This window comes from Sminthopsis crassicaudata, chromosome 2, assembly GCF_048593235.1.
Source record: "Sminthopsis crassicaudata isolate SCR6 chromosome 2, ASM4859323v1, whole genome shotgun sequence".
Classification (NCBI taxonomy): domain Eukaryota; kingdom Metazoa; phylum Chordata; class Mammalia; order Dasyuromorphia; family Dasyuridae; genus Sminthopsis; species Sminthopsis crassicaudata.
The window spans coordinates 570,758,898-570,776,690 of record NC_133618.1 but is presented as its reverse complement, the minus strand read 5'-3'; the positions used below and the strand labels follow the sequence as shown (position 1 = coordinate 570,776,690).

Here is a 17,793-nt window from a genome sequence, read left to right as displayed (position 1 = left end):
CACATATTTCATACATATGTTAATGAAATAACAGACCTATTCCCAATCTCTCTCTCTCTCTCTCTCTCTCTCTCTCTCTCTCTCTCTATATATATATATATATATATATATATATATATATATATATATATATATATATACACACACACACATATATAGTATGTATGACATTTCACAGCTTCTCTCTCCATACCACATTAATTCTTAGCATCACTGGAAGCCCTCAGAGCACACTTTCCACTAACTGTGTGTGTGGTTCAGTAGTATTTTCATCTTATAGGAAGAATAGAATATCTCTCTGGTCATACCTGGATATCAATGGGACGAATACATATTTTTCCTGGATGAGCTGCCCTCAGATCTGAAATTTTCTCTCCATCTTTTGATGGAGTCATTTCAAGCTTGTCAAACCACTCTGTCCATTCCACATCTAGAAACAAAAAAAAAAGAATAAGACTGGAATGTAAATAAAGAGACCTAGGTGGACCAGACCTAAAACTCTATTATAAAGCAGTGGTCAGCAAAATCATTTGGTACTGGCTAAGAAACCTGTAGAGGTTAGGTTCACAAGACACAATAGTCAATGATTATAGGAATTTAATGTTAAACCCAAAGACTCCAGCTTCTGAGATAAGGACTCATTATTTGACAAATTTTCCTGGAAAAATGGAAAATAATATGGCAACAACTAGGCAGTGACCAACAACTAACACCCTATACCAAGATACAGTTGAAATGGTTTAGATATAAAGCAAATTAGGAGAATAATCTCAGAGACCTATGGAGAAGGAAGGAATTTAAGGACAAAGAAGAACTAAAGAACATTATGAAATGCAAAGTTTTTGCATTCATTATATTGTTTATAAGAATATTATATTTATATATATTAAATATTATTAATTTATATATATTAAATATTATTAAATATATTAAATAATATATATTAAATAAATATATATATATATTAAATATTATATTATATTTATAAGAATACAAGCCTTTCTTTAATTGGTAAATGGTCAGTCAATTTTCATATGAAGAAATTAAAGCCATTTCTACTTACATGAAAAAATAGTCTAAATCTATCAATTGAATCTATTGATTAGAGAAATGCAAATTAAGACAACTCTGAGGTACATACCTTTCAGACTGGCTAAGATGACAGGAAAAGATAATGACACATTGGAGGGGATGTGGGAAAACAAATACATTGTTGGTGGAGTTGTGAACAGATCCAATTATTGAAGAACAATTTGAAACTATGCCCAAAGAACTATCAAACTGTGCATACCCTTTGATCCAGTATTGGATTTGTATCCCTCCTGAATCTATGTCCCAAAGAGATCATAAAAAAGGGGGAAAGAACCCATATGTATTTGTAGTAACTCTTTTTGTAGTGGTAAGAAACTGCTCATCAGTTGGGGAATGGCTAAATAAGCTATGTTATGAATGTTATGGAATGTTATTGTTCTATAAGAAATGATCAGCAGAATGATTTCAGAAAGGCCTGGTAAATGTGGAAATATCTATAGAAGAACTGCACATGTTTAATACATGTAATATTGGATTATTTGCTGCGTGGGGGGATAAGAAGAGAGAAAATTTTGGAATACAAGGGTTTACAAGAGTGAATGTGGAAAACTATCTTGCATGTGTTTTGAAAATAAAAAAGCTATTATTTTTAAAAAATTAGAAGCATAAAAAAGATTGAGACTGGACAGTAAAGGTCCCTTTAGTCAAAGTTAGGCTTGGACACTGCACTGACAAATGTTTTCAGCACAACTTTATGCCAAAAAGTCCAACAGTTGCTTTGTTAAGGGGCTGCCATTGAGGTTTTTTGTTTTTGAGTCTGTCACCTTCTTTGGTGAATGTTACACACGTGAGTGTAGTGCTATCCAAGTCTATAGGTTAGGAATTTTATCTACCAGTTTCAAGAGTTGGTTGGTTGACTAGTTTCCCAAATTTCTAGTAAGAGCCTTCACAAATTAATCTTCAACTGAATTATCAATTGAAGTTTTGATTGTTACTTGAAAGAAAAAGGGGGGAAAGGCCTCAAGGGAAGAACTTCATGTGTACAGTAACAAGGAGAGATTTAATTCTTTGCAAGGAAAGGAAACACTGACTTATGCTGTGGAGTAAGTGTGATCTTGGTAGAAATAATTGTTGGTGAAAGAAAGTTCAATTTATAATGACTAGAAAGCTCAGTATGAGGTCCTTCATCTAATGGAAAAACATGGCTAGAGCAAAAACACCTCATTCTGTGGTTGAATTGTGCCTCTGGGGCTTCCTGAGTTCTGAAATGCATAGATTTCTTACCTTGCACCCACTCACTGGATGAAGAAACATTGAAATGTTCCCCATTTTCAGTTCGGAATAGTTTAAAAACTCTGGCTGCAGCTGAACCTCGGTGACCTATTAAAAGGATAAGATAATTTGGTAACTGACATTTTTCGATTTGAATAGAATATGGCATTAAAAGTAATGACAAATATGATACAAAAGGTCCTCCCTCATTTGAGCAGTAATTGATTAGATCATTCATTTATTTGATAAACATTTATTAAGCATCCCTTGTGCTATACTCTCACTATTCCAACATTCCACCCTTTATATCACTGACAGACTTATCCCTTTAAAGTCAGTGATTAAGTCTAGGTAGCAATTGAGGCAAAGAATCTCCTCTTTCACCAAGTCAAAAAAAAAAAAAAAAAAAAAGTAAATAAATAAATAAATGAATAAATGGATGGGGAGGGGAAATACCTTCAGGGTTTTGACCAAAGCAGAAATGATTGCTATTTACATTCACTCTGAATCAATCAGGATCTAAGCAATGACCAAATAGGGTTTGGTCTGGGACCTATTGGTGCCCAATCAATGAGAATCAGAGTGGGTTTTGGTTTAAGGCATTGTTCTTAAGAAAGAAATCTGGTCTGTAAACCCCAAGATATCTTGGGAGGGTTCAAAGATCCAAAAGAAAAAAAAAAGCTTTTAAGAGCATTTGGGAAGTGGAGCCAAGATGTGGAGCAAAGGCAGGAATTAACCCAACCTTTCCCCAAATCTCTTGAAATTCTTTTAAATAATGACTCTGCACAAATTTTAGAGCAACAGAACACCCCAAAAGACAGAGTATGTCATGACATCACCTCACTGATATTACCCTCTTTGAGAATGAAGGATAAACAATAACATATTGCTATGCATATACAGGATCATGTCACCTCAAAATTTTTCAATGGTTCCTTCTTGTCTACACAATAAAGTAAATATTTTTTTATCTTGCATCCTATCTTCCAAAGTCTGGTATTACCCTGTCTTTCCAACTTTGTACTCCCATTCATTCACTTTATGTTTGTTAAACTGAACAGAATAAATGTTTTTCTCCTTTGTTTTGCTTATGTTGTTCCCTGTGCTAGAAATGTTCTTTCCTCTTTTTTATTGGTTGAAACTGTTTTCCTCCTTTAAAACACAACTCAAATGTTTCCTCTGTAAAGTTTTCCTTTATCCCCTATCAGGAATGTCTTTTTTTCATATGACCTCACATGTGCTTTTTTATTTTTCTAATGCAAACATGTATTCAAATTACCTGTATTTGTGCTTTATTCCTGTTATGAAATTGAAATATGAAAGTGTCTTAGCATTTTCCTAAATATCTAGAGCAAACAGGTATTTATCCATCATAGACATTTTAATAAATGTTGCTTGAAAGAATGAATGCTACAACTTATTCTAACACTGGAGGAATACAAAGTACTGTTTTCAAGGAGCTTCTAAGTATCAGGCAAATATTTTTATCTTGAGAAAAGCTGTTAACTTCCTGCCTTACAAGTAGGAAGAATGATGAAATTGTTCTTCTAAATCTTTGGAGAAACAGTATTTTTGGACTGTACTGCTATGGATCAAGGCATTGATCTTTCTTGGCTGCTGGATAACCATTATTAGGCCAAGAAAATAGCTGAGTATATGGTGTGATTTGAGGGGTGCCCAAAAGCTCTCTTGTGAAAAAAAATATTGCATTAGCTCATGGTGCCTGGAATTTCCACATTATTTAGGTTCCCATATAGGCTTTGGATCAGGGAAATGGTGATTTTTATTTAAAAATATCTTAAGCAAACTTCAAAGTTGAGCCATTCTAAGTCCAAGTCAGATTCAATCTACTGTCACCCAGTTCCCCACAAAGATAATAATGAAATAGTTCCTGCCCTCAGGAGGCTTGAATTCTATATTCTGAACTAAGGTAACTGCAATGCAGCATACATTCAAAACCAGATCCAATTTGATTCTCTTATTTCCTTTCCTACAATATCCTATAGTTAGTAGTTAGGAGACATTGAGGACTGAAGGCTTTCTAGAAGAACTTCCACGTTCCTCTAGAATCTACAAGAAGTGTACTACACTTTGTACCTACAAGAAGTGGTCATTAAGAGTTGAAAAGAAGAGAACCTAACCCATCTTAGCCAATCTTATGACTTACCTTGATATTCAATGTGGTCTTCAACAGAAGATGAAGGATCTCCTTTCACAGTCAGGAAACTCCAAGGATGCCTGGAAAAAAATGAAAAATGTACCCTTTTGTTATGTTTGGAGGATTTAAATCAGTACTTCAAAATAAGACTGAATGGAATAGTGGAAAAGGGGATAAATTTAAAGAAAAAAGAGCTGAATCCCAATCCTAACCCATGCCAATATTGGTACTTAGATTTTCTAGGCATTTGTTTCCTCATCTATCAAATGCAGTCATTGAAACAGATGATCCCATGATCCCAAAGGTTCCTTCCAGCTCTAAATCTATGATCCTGTGATCTAACCCTCAAGGATCTCCTTGGGATTAGTTGACTTTTAAAATTCCCCTCCTTTTTGGAAAGAAAAATCAGTGATTATATTTCTTTAGAATTGAGCCTTGACTGCCATTTTACTCTCACTTTCCTCTACTGTTTTATTTTTCCCATCAATCCCAAGATTCCACTCCTGAATACAAAAGATGAATTAATACTCCTGACTAGACACTGGAATGACAAGAGTATGCATGCTACTCATAAATGTCACTCTGATGAAAGTACAGAACTTTTGCCCTATATCTTAATATACCTCTTAACAGACTTCTAGAGTTCTGCATGTACATCCAAAGTAGGTCTAGGATCCAAAATCAAACCAAACCAAACCATAAAAAAAAGAAAACCAAACACCATGGTTTCTACTCTTGGCTCTCAGTTTGTGATGTTGAACAAGGCATCTAAGACTTGTGAGCTTCAATTTCTGCTCCCAACTATTTTCCACAATTGTAAAGATCAAAAATTAAAGTGTCAGTCTTTTGAAAAGCCAGAAAATGCCAGTCCAAGGGAAGCACTGAGAAAGGAGGCTTCCATGGGCTCTATATAATACTCAGAGATTCATTGTCTTTCAATTGGATTTAATGAGAAAGAAACTCCACTTTTGTTTTTCATGTTGTTCTGCTCAAGCACAGCCTGGACACCAATGAAAATTAGTGAATGCCAAGTAACAGTAAAAATAGAAGAAAAGTCATTGTTAACTGTGGATAGAGAGCAGCCCACATCCCACTTCCCTAGGGGAATGATATTTCAAATACTCCTTTTAACCTGACTAGAGATCCTAGATCAAAGATCAAGTTTCTCAACTAACTTTTTCACATCAAAAGCAGATCCCTTCTAAAAGGTGCACCTCATGGCCCAGAGGGTACCATTGACAGGAGGTGAGAAGAAGCCAGAGCAAAGTCTTCCTTGCTGGCTGCCTCTCTGAATACTCTATTTACTTGATCTTAACAAATCACAAACCTTTCCATGGAGTTTGCATGGCCCTGGAACCCTTAGGAAATTGTTTGAAAAATAAGATATTTGTTTATATTTTGCTTTGACCTTTCTTTTTTGTACCACTACAATTTCTTTTGAACACCCCCATCCTTGAGCCCCTCCTTATAATAAAAGAAAACACACAAACAAAACCATGCAACATAGAAAATACTATGTTGACAGTACCCACATCTAAAGTCCCCCACTTCTCTATCAGAAAAAGGGGAATGCGTTTCATTATCAGTTCTATAGAATTGAGATTGTAAGATAAGAGTATTTTTAAGGAGGAAGGAAGAAATAGGCAGTGTCAGCAGCCCTTTGTATGGAAGATTCAGACTAGCTCTTAAAGGAAACACTGTACTCTTAAAAAGCCTACCATGCTCCCTTGTTGGATAAGAAAGATGGCTCATCCCTTTCTATCTGACCTATATATCTCATTGACAATCTACAATTATTCCCCTTCACAAAAATTCAAGATTTATGTTATAAACAAAGAAACCCTGTTGGTAGAGAGAAAAATTGTTTTTCCCTGGCCCAAGGCCTGCCCACCAGCTTAACAGCAGATTAACTCTAGGACAACCAGAAGGGAAATTACTGACCACCAACATAACTCCCCAAGGAGCCTGCCAGTATGCCAGATGTGTCAACTGGAAAATTTTCCGGCACTTCCAGCGCCAGAGGCACTGGGAAGCTGTGATCTATCTCCAACAAGGAGTGGGACAGAAGGGTGGGAGAAATGATTCTAGTGCACTCTGTAAGCTGGTTGGAATATGTGTGTGTGTGTTTGTATGTGTGTATGTACGTGTATGTATGTGTGTGTGTGTGCATGTGTGTGTATGAGATGAGGAGAGAGAGAGAAAAAGAGAGAGGGGGGAGAGAGAGAGAGATGAAGGGAGTGCAGAAAGGAGGGAGAGGGAGAGAGAGAGAGAGAGAGAGAGAGAGAGAGAGAGAGAGAGAGAGAGAGAGAGAGAGAGTTTTCCAAAGTTGAAAAATCCCATGACCAAAATACTTCTGAAAAACAAGGTTGAAGGGCATTCTTAAGAGGAAAAAACTTCTTATGAAGACATTTTTTTGTTTGAAAGCATGCTTAATGTTTTTGTTCATTTCATTCACTTGAGTCTCTGGAGGCTTATTTCTAAAGAATGATAATCATTTCTGTCCCAGGAACAATGAGATGCAGCTATTTTTCATAAAACTTCCAAGTTCAGAGTTAAAAGGAACCTCATAGATCAAGTTCAACTTATACCTGATTAGTATTTCTATCTACAACCTCCTTAAGAAGCCATCAGTTCTTCCTTTGAAGACACAAGTGACAGAGAATTTATTACCACCTGAGAGAATCAATTCCGTTTTTTGAACATCTATAGTTTTAAGTATAGACTCATGAAATGTTAGCTCTAAAAGGGACCTCAGCTTAATGCCTGGCACACAGTAGGCTCTTAAGGCATGTTTATTGAATCTGAGATCATCTAGGGATGATTTTATGCAGAGAGATGAAGCAGCCTGTTTCAAATTCCATGGTTAGTTAATGATAGAGGCAGAGTGAGACCTCAGCTCTGGCTTCCAATCTGGTGGTCTTCTACTACATCTACCTATCATTAAGCTTCCTTGAATCACTCACTCTTAGAAAACTTTGAATTTGAGACTCAGAATTATTGAATATTAGTCAATTCTACTGACTGAGCTGAATGTCCTTCAGATATGGAAAAACTAAAAGCACATAGAACTTAGTAAGTAGAAGAAAATCTTGAGGATAGGGATCATAATTGTCATATTTGAAAACCATGGTACTAAATACCATTGTTTCAGTCTAGCCTACAAACAAATACATTTATATGAATCCCATACTGAATAGTATAATCAGAGACAAAGTCCAAATATGATTTGAAGGATGCCATTTTAAGGCCCAAATATTTTTCTTACCAATTTGCCATAGAATTATCTTTCACTAATCTGGTTTGGAATTCCAACTAATAGGACCATGCTGCCTTCAGAAGGCTATTAGCTCTTTTCTATTAGCATAAATTAGTTTAAATAGTTAACATCTGGACAGACTTATAGAACCAAAATGTTTTTCAGAAAAGAGAATGATGTAAAGAAAGAATACTAAACCAGCAGCCAGGTGACCTCTAGTATTGATTCTGCCACTAATTAGTGCCATGCTATCATAGAAAGAACATTGAGCAGAGAAAGTTGAGACCCGAGTTCCCAGTCCTATAAAATGATTCATCACTATGAATTTCATGTTCTTTATCTATAAAATGAAGGTACTGAATTAAGGTTCCTCCTACCCTACCCTTCTATGATCCTACATAGAACATGATCTCACTTTTCTAAAATGAATGGTTGGAATCAGATGATTTCCAGATTTTAGCAATTCTCTGATTCTATAGTTCTTAATACGCTTTCCACAATTTTGATAATTTTGGTTGTTTGGATGAGTGGGTTTAATAGCAACAATAAGTGGAATTCATTTTTCATTGTGTTCTGATATAAAGAATTATCTAGTCTATTAATTATCTATTGTTCTCTTTTTAAAATTCTATTATATCTCAATAATTAGTATACTGTAGAGTAATCCAAGCTCTAGAAGAAGAGACCTCCTTTCTCATTTTACTTTTTCACAATTTCACTTGATTTTAAAATACCACCAACAATTTGTTCTTCCATGACTTTGATCAACATTTTATCTAGATCTATAAAGTATCCCTAGATTGGTGTACCACTAAATCTCTAGATTAATTCTGAGTTATTCCTTTTTTTTCTTTTTTCGGATGACAAATCTCTCTTAATTGATGTCCTTTAATGTTTTTCTTCCCCAATACTAGTTCCTTCTTTTGCTCACCTGTTGGTAAATTTAGTGTATTCCCTTCAAGGGATGCAACATGGTGTAGTAAAAAGAGTGATGTTGCTTCAGTCAAAGGATATGGATTCAAATCCTACCTCAGATCTTTATTTATGTAGCCTTGGGCAAGCCTCTCTGAGCCCAGATTTTTCATATATAAAATGAGAGGACAGGACTAGTTAACCTATGAGGTCCCTTTCAACTTTGTATTAATGATTATATGATTTAGAGATGCTCATAGAACTATTAGTGCTATTTTTTTTCTTTTTGTATTTCTTCTTTTGTTTCTTTTCATTTATAAATCTATTTATTGTGGATATTCTTCCTCCCCCACTTTTTGATTTCTTTGACCATTTCATTTCTTTTCTTGGTAAATACTTCTCTTAAGGTTTTGTCCTTCTCTACTTTTCTCACTCAGGAGATGTTTCTATTATTATCTAAAGTATTTTAGGTTGTACTTTTCCTGTAACTTTTTTATCCTGCAACTTTGTTTTTCCTATTTTTCTATTGTTAGAAGAGAAGAGGCAATAGAGGCCTACCAACTAGTCTATAAGATTAAACTTTTCCCATCATGTTTTACTTCTCACCTAGAGTTAGAGTGCTTTTTTGAATCCTGGGGGAAGGAATCTTTTCCCTAACGTTTGAGTCCAGGGAAGCAAGCTGAATGATGTGAACATCCACTAATATATGTGTTCAAAGGCTGTGCTTATGAACTGTCCTTCTGAGTACTAAAGATTTATTGGGTTTCAGTGCAGAAAACAGTGACAGAAGGGAAAAGGAACTGAAATGTCCACTAGTCTGCTTTTCCAACATACACAGGTCTTCATGCGTCAGGGAACCACCCTGGGCTTGATCAACAAAGGTTAGGTCACTGGATTATTGAATCCTTTGATTTAGAACTAGAATGGAATTTAACTCCCTCATTTTAATATTAGGAAACTGATATCAACACAGAGGATTACAGTTTATCAAAGAATCTTGGGACAGGAGTCAATGACCATCTGGTAAATGAGTAAGAATTGTTTCTACATCATATCTAACATTGGGTTTATCAGTCTTTGCTGAAGTTTTCATCTGAGGATGTGAAAGGTTTTTTCTCCTGACAATAAGCCCAAATTTGCCTCTCTGTATTTTCTACCCATGGCTCCTAAATCTAATCCCTCTTTCATAGGACAGCCCTGCAAATAACTGAAGTTAGTTCTCCTTAATTGTTCTATTCTTCACAATCAATATTCTTCTAATCTTCAAGGAACATGAACTGAAGGCCCTTTCCTAGGCTTATTGCCCTTCTAATGGTATTCTCCAGTTTATCAACAGTTCTACCGAAAGGACTCAAAATGTGGTTTTTATCTGGCCGGGTCAGAGTACAACAGAATTATTGCCTTTCTTTTGCACATGGTATTTCTCCTAATGCAATCTCATATTGCATTAGACTTTGAGACTTCCATATTATACTGTTGACTCATATTGAACTTGTGGTACTATAAAAACCCCAGATATTTTTTAGATTAAGTGTTGTCTAGCCATACTTCCCCCATCTTGTACTTATGAAGATTTTTTAAAAATCCAACCTTATTAAATTTCACCTTATTATATTTGGCCTAATGTTCTAGACTTTCAGGATCTTTTTGGCTCCTTATTGAATCATTATTTGGGTCAGATATACTTCCTACCATTGTAGAACTTAGAAATGTAATAAGCCATCTTTCTATGTCTATCAGAACCATCAATAAAAATGTTAAATAACATAGAGCTTGAGATGATAGATATGATGTTTTTCTCCATCAAAGCAGAGGAGCCAACATCAGCTAACATCAGCCAGTACAATCTTCTTGCTACCATCTCATTCTATCTTTAGGAGAGCTGGGTTGTACTGGCCAGGTCATACATACATAGGGAAAATCTGAGTGATGCACTATCTTCATGATGCAATGGGCTAGGAGTTAGGGCCTGGGCTCCAGTACAGATTCTCTAAACCCAGGCTCTTTATAAAATGGGAAGAATAATACCTGACTCCATGGTAAAGAACAAGATAATGTATCTGGAATTCCTTTAGAGTCCTCAGAAGGACAGAAGGAAACAAGCATTTATTAAGCACTTACTATATGCTAGGCTTTATGCTAAGAGCTTTACAAATATTATCTCATTTGATCCTCACAACAATCCTCATAAATAGGTGATATTATTATTTCATTTTATAATTGATGAAACAAAAGCAGTCAGAGATTAAGTGACATGCCCAGGATCACACAACAAATAAATATTTGAGGCTGAATTTGAACTCAGGTCTTTCTGACTTCAGACTCAGTGCTCTATCCACTGCACTACCTATCTTTCTCTATGTATAAAAACATGAGAAATTACTGAGCCCAATTCTTGCTTCTATGTCAAGGAAAATTTGTGTTTTCTTTTCTAATTCCCCAAGAAAGACAAGCATAAAATCAACTATATCAATGATCTTCTTCTATCACCACTCTACCTTGTTTTGACTTGGAAGTAACTAAGAATAGTTATTTTTCAGTAAGTAGAAAAGCAGTTTCACTCTGACAGGATTCCTTCATCCTATAGCAAAGCAACCTCTCAACATCCCACATTTATACTGTTTCCTTGCTCCCAGTCAGACTCAAGAATTAACTCAGAAGTTCATGAACTTTGATAAAAAGAATTATTTATCTATAATGGCTCTGGGGAGAATTATACTGTCTCCTTTTTTACTCAAGCCATGGAATCCTGCAATGGAAAAGCTTTATCTGTATCTTTAATCCTTATTTCCCTTATTCCAAATAAGCAAGACCTATTTCTCTCTAGTATATGTTTATATGTTTATCATCTTAAAATCAACCTATATCAGGAAAAAAACATTATCTTCACAGCATTGCTCCAAAAACTTTCCCTTCTCACAACTTCCCTATTTATGTTAATGGAACAACCATTATGCCAGCAACTCAATCTTAAAACATGAAAGTCACAGAATAATAAAATTTTAGGGTTAGAAAGATGGCTCCTCCATCTTTCTCCTTTCACATCTAGCTGGTCACCAAGTCCTATGGTATTCTTTCCTCAGGAATGCCTCCTATCCCCATCATTTCCTTTCCATTTCTATTGTTCAGGATATTATCACTTAATACCCAAACTACTGCAACAGAACTTTAGTTGGTTTCCTTGTCTCTATTCTCCACTCCTTTTAATCCATGTTACTCAATGGCTATGGTCAGATTAATCTTTGTAGAGGACAAATTTAATATTTTGTTTAAATTTTACTTTTTAATATATTTTATTGCATACCTATTTCTGTAAAGTATTTTCTAGGCACTTCAAGGGATACAAAAATAAATAAAATATTTGAGACTCCCCATTCCCTCTAGTATAAATGAAAAGTCTCTATTTCATATTTCAAAATCAGAATCAAAATGATACAAACTCATATCAAACCACCTTTCCAGCTTTATTTCAGATTGTTCTCCTTTATACATCAAACTGGCCTACTCACAAACTATTCAACATGCCATCTCCTAGCAACATGAGAATGCATGGTCACCTCCCATAATGGGAAAGCACTCAGGACTCATCTCCATCTTTCAGAATCCTTATCTTTCCTTAATACTTAGCTCAGGTGCCACTTAGTCTGGGAAGTTTTTCCAAATCCCACTAGCTGAAAGGGTCTTTTACCTTCTCAAATTTGTTAAAGTACTTTATTTACATCATTATTTTCCTTCCACTGCTCTCTACATTTTATTGTACTCATGTGGTTACTTTAATGTATCATAATCAACAAACATTTATTAATGCCCTATTATATGCCAGGCACTGTGCTAGGCATTAGGGATACAAAGATGGATTGCTTTTTCCCTCAAGAAGATTACATTTCTATCAGGGTAAATATCATATTTATGCATAAATGAATAAAATTGAAGGAAGTCACTTCCATCTGGGGAAAGTAAGAAAGATTTCATGTAGGAGATTTCAGCTCATGTTTGAGCTGAGCTTTAAAGGAAACCAGGATTCTAAAAGCAGCACATAAAGAAGGCATGGAGTTCAAAAATGAAGAAAAGTTTGAACCAAGACATAGAGATGGGAAAGAAATAATATGTGTAAGGAATAGAGAATAAGTCAGTTTGGCTGGACTAGGTTGTATGAAGGGGAATGGCATGGGTTAGAGCCAGATTGTGAAGGAATTTCAATGAGAACTAAAGGAGTTTGAATTTTATGCTAAAAGTAACAGGAAGCCAAGCATCCAAGTGGAATGTCAGCTCCTAGAGGATAAAAACTCATTTCCCTCTAGTTAAATCCTTTCACAAAGCAAAAACTTAGAAAATACTTGTTGAATAATGGATTTAAAACATAATCCTTTCTGATTAGTAGCTTATAAACATGTCATTCCCTTGCTCAAAAACTTTCAATGATTCCTTATTGTTTATAGGTTCAGTTTGAATTTTTCTTTAACCACATGTTCAAGATGCTTCATGGTGTGAATCCTGCAAAGGTTTGGAATTTTATCCCCAATACAAGCCCACCCCAAACTGCCAAGTTGTTCCCACTATCTCCCAAATCTCTGGACATTCCCAATCCTTTCTTCTACCTGTCTCCCCACCAATCTCAGTTTCCTCTTTATCTTTCTGGAAAAAAAGTTTACCTTTATTATTATTCCCACTTTACAGTTCAGGAAACTGAGACAGAAAAGGTAAGTGAAGTTTACTCTTCCTTCAGAGCATATTTTCTTTAACCTGACTACCTACCCAAGAGTGACTGTTTATATGATTTATTTGGCATGTATCATATACCGTGTTCCAATTGTTCATCATCATCTTCTGTATAAAGATATTCATAATAACAATAGCTTTAATTCATTTAACACTTTTAAAGTTTTCAAAGAACTTTACACACATCATCTCATTTGACCTTTAAAATGACCCTGTGGGTAGATATTATAACTATCTACATTTATGAAATGAGGAAAGTGATGTTGAGAGAAGTTAACAGATCTGAGGAAGCATTTGAATCAAGATTTTTTTTCTTATTTCAAGTTCATTCTGTTTCCATAAAGGAGATTAAGTGAGATATTGTCTTATTCTTTTTTTTTGCATCCTCAAGAGGACAATGCACTCTCTTTTACAGAGCAGGTTTTTGATAACTATTTGATTCTATTTTCAATTCAGTACAGTTCTACCCTTTGTATTGGGTTACAAGCTGTTACACCATGATGCTAGACTGGGAGACACAGAATCATTGAATCTCAAAGCTAGAAGGGACTTCAGAGATCACATAGTCAAAGTGACACTTGAATGAGAACCCTCTCTATAACCTATCCATACTTTCAATGGGAAGGAAGTCAACTACTATCCAAATTAACTCATTCTATTCTGAAGCCAGAAAATCAAGGCTCAAGTCTTATTTCTTAATAACTAGATCACCATCATCAAGTTGCTGTTTCTCAATTTTTCCATCTGCAAAACAGGGATTAAAAAATAACATTTGTTCTCTTCCTACTTTCCCAGTTTAACTATCTGTGATGGGTGCTACATAATGCCATGTAATGGAGAAACATCAGGGTACAGAGCTAAACACTCTGGAGGGCGATATGAACTCTAGCTCAGGCTCATTGTCTAATACTAGATATTGTCAGTATATTCATTACTGTCATAAGGATTTCTAGGGTTCCTTCTATCTCTTAAAGTTTATGATTCAAAAGAACTAATATTATATCTAGTTATTCAAACTTTGATCAATTGTAGAATATAACACCTGCCTGGATATGTGACCCTTTACTTTCAAAGGAAATACTCCATTATCTGGAATTACTCTCTTTTTGGCTCTCACTTCATAGTCTTTTCCTTTCATGACCAGTAACAGTCCTTTGATCTTAACTGAGAAGAGTCACCATATCTAGTCTTTATCTAGTGAGGGGTAGAAAGGATGCTAACGGTGGCCTCCAGGTGTCTACAGGATAAGATTTCCCCTCCAACTTAAAAGAGCCGAAAATTCAAACCAATGATAAAATGTTGTGGCCGTCACTGAATAAACAGTGAACATTCTCAATGTCAGGGCATGTGCCAATGTACACAGACAGGATGTTTTACAATCTGAAGGGTAAATATAATGCACACCAAGTTACATATAAGACCCAGCTTTTTACTGTGTTTCATAGGGTAAATACACTTAGCATAATCTCTAAATAAGCTTTTTGCCAATGCCCGAGGCATGATACCATCCTGAATGTGCACTGAACAAAAAGAAAGATGAACTTTAGTTATGCACAAATGAGAACAGAGATATAAATTTCTACGCATCCGAGGATCGTATAATACAGCAGAAAAAGATTTAAATTTAGAGCTAGAAAACCTTGTTATCTCTCTCTTGGTGCCAGCACAATGTTTGGCACATGGTAGATATTTTTAATAAAGGTTCATTAAGGAAGCATTAAGAATAAATGTTCAATAAGTGATTACTATTGAATGAGTGAATAAGGTTTTGTGAAAGGTGGTGTAATGTAGGAAAAGGCCCTAGATTTGGAGTCAGACAACTTCGAGACCCATCTTTGTCTCATATCTTCTAGGTTTCCTTGAGTAAATCACTTAAACTTTAAAGGACTCAGTTTCCCTTTGAAGGGATTGGATTAGAAGACATTGAAGATTTGTTCTAGAATTTATGGTTTTTTTGCTTCAAAATTAGCTTAAAAATAGTTTAAAATTCCTTAAGTGGGAACCAGTTGGCTTTCCAACTGCTAATCCATTAGGTATCCATTATCTAGCATCTCCATGCGCTTCTCCTTGGGCTGTATTATATTAGCCATTAAGTGAGGGTGATTTTTGTGGTCTCTCTCTCTCATCTCTCTCTCTCTCTCTCTCTCTCTCTCTCTCTCTCTCTCTCTCTCTCTCTGTGTGTGTGTGTGTGTGTGTGTGTGTGTGTGTGTGTGTGTGTGTGTGTGTGTGAGACTCAGCAGGAAGGTGGGGCTATTTATAAAGAGGCAAGTTTTCCATGTGAAAGGACTGTGCTATTCAGAGTCTCGGGGAAGATCACCACATAATAAGAGCTCTGTCCCCTGCTTTCCTGGCAGAAGGGATACATACCTAAATCCCAGGCGCAGGAAATGTTTGCTGCCCAGTTTGGTCATGGCTTTCCTGGCCGTGTCATCTAGGTTTTGAGATCCTTCATCATTCACAGCCACAGAAAGGATCATACCATCAGCCACTGTGTTCAAATACTGTGCCAGACGCTCACTCTCTTTCTTGGATTTGTAAGTATCAAACCTAAAAAGGAGAACAAAAGTTAGGACTCTCTGCAATGAAAAACATTTACACAGGCTAATTCTAAATGTCCAAGGGTCCATGAATTTATATTGTGAGAACTAACTAGGAAGACAGTACACTATTCACTGATAACAAGAAATGCATTTTTTTTTTAAGGAGTGTATAGTGAAAGGCATTTTTTAAACTTAGAAATAAATTGTGGCTTCTTACATATTTGACTTTTCTGAAAAAAAAAAAAAAAAAAAAAAAAAAAAGCACCACCACCACTCATTTTCTAAGCCCAAAAAGGAAAAAAAAAAATCCCCACAGCATTCTAATGATCTGCTTGAGCTTGGATTAGTGGATAGTTAGGTGGTGCAGTAGATAGAGCACCAGCTCTCAAGTCAGAAAGTCTCATCTTCCTGAGTTCAAATCTTGCCTTAGACATTTATTAGCTGTGATCCTGGACAATTCACCTTGTTTGCCTCAATTTCCTTATCTGCAAAATGAGCTGGTGAAGGAAAAGGCAAACTGCTCCCAATGGGGATATGAAGAGTTAGACATGACTGAACAACAGATTAGATTTAGGAAATCTGAATTTTACTTCAGTTCTGCCAGTATGCTAAACGGTTATGAAAAAGTCATTCCACCTCTCAAATCTTAGTTTATGGAATGGGAATATCAGGCTACATACCTTTTTTTATTAAAGCTTTTTATTTTCAAAACCTATGCATAGATACTTTTCAACATTCACCATTGCAAAACCTTGTGTTCCAAAATTTTTTCCTTTCCTTCCTTCCCCCCAGCCCCTCCCCTAGACAACAAGTAATCCAATATGTTAAACATGTGCAGTTCTTCTATATATATTTCCACAATTATCATGCTGCACAAGAAAAATCAGATCAAAAAGAGGAAAAATGAAAATGAAAACAAAATGCAAGCAAACAGCAATAAAAAAAAGATGAAAATACTATATTGTGATCCACACTTAGTCCCCACAGTTGTCTCTCTGGGTGCAGATGGCTCTCTTCATCACAAAAGCATTGAAACTGTAGACTAGATGATATTTAGTAAAAGGAACTTTTTTTCTCATTAAGGTCCCACTTTAAAAATGTGATGAAAAGAAAATCCATGGGGTCCTTGAAATAGTTTGTAGAAACCAGAAAGAAGGCAAAAGCAAAATCAAGTATTTTTATTTATAAAAGAAGACAATTTCATTATATAAGAGAGAACAAGAAGAGGAAACATCTTTCTTCAGGGCAGATGGACAACTCTTCTATAATTTATCATCTTATAGAGCTGCCCAAAATACTAAGACACTACATAAGTGACTTGCCTAAGATCATGCAAGCAATGTGAGTCATAAGCCAGGACTTCCTGGCTCTGAGATCAGATTTCTATCCACTATCCTATGGCAAAGGAGAAAATGTAAAAAGTGAATATTGCAATATAATGTTTATCCTTAAATTTTATATTCATCCCATCCTTTCCTAGTTTCTGATTTTTTCCTCCTATTCTTATCCCCTTCCATTCCATATCTTCAAAACCTTCCTCTCTATTAGCTTATATCTCTCTGCCTTCATACACAGTCAAGTCTAACTAATGGGAGAAGAAAGGCCTTCTTCATCTGAGCTATTCCTCCTTTATTTGGCATTCGATTAATTCCCCCCCAACACTACTATAATTATGGATCCAGAGACATTTCCAGAGCCTTATTCTCTTATTACTTATCATTAACTCTCTGAAAATTATTTCATTATGTAAAGTGAAAAGTTTAGTTTTCAACGGTATTTTTGTCCACTTTTGGTACTTTGTTTGAAATTAGGATGCAGTGCCACCAGGTGGCAGCAAATGCCTTGTTTGCATGACAAGCCATAAATATAGTTTGACAGATAGAAATGAGAATTCTTAAAAAAAA

General features: G+C 35.5%; 1 protein-coding gene across 5 annotated transcripts in view; it reads right to left on the bottom strand.

Moving 5' to 3' along the window:
* Nucleotides 1–17,793, bottom strand: part of CEMIP (cell migration inducing hyaluronidase 1) — a 230,515-nt gene that overhangs the window by 76,083 nt on the left and 136,639 nt on the right. For all 5 annotated transcript variants that reach the window (XM_074295247.1, XM_074295246.1, XM_074295249.1 and 2 more), the window contains 4 exons: nucleotides 15,717–15,896; nucleotides 4,472–4,542; nucleotides 2,317–2,412; nucleotides 309–430 (listed from right to left, as the gene is read on the bottom strand). In XM_074295247.1, coding sequence (XP_074151348.1) covers nucleotides 309–430; nucleotides 2,317–2,412; nucleotides 4,472–4,542; nucleotides 15,717–15,896 — 469 coding nt within the window. The remainder of the gene's footprint in view (nucleotides 1–308; nucleotides 431–2,316; nucleotides 2,413–4,471; nucleotides 4,543–15,716; nucleotides 15,897–17,793) is intronic.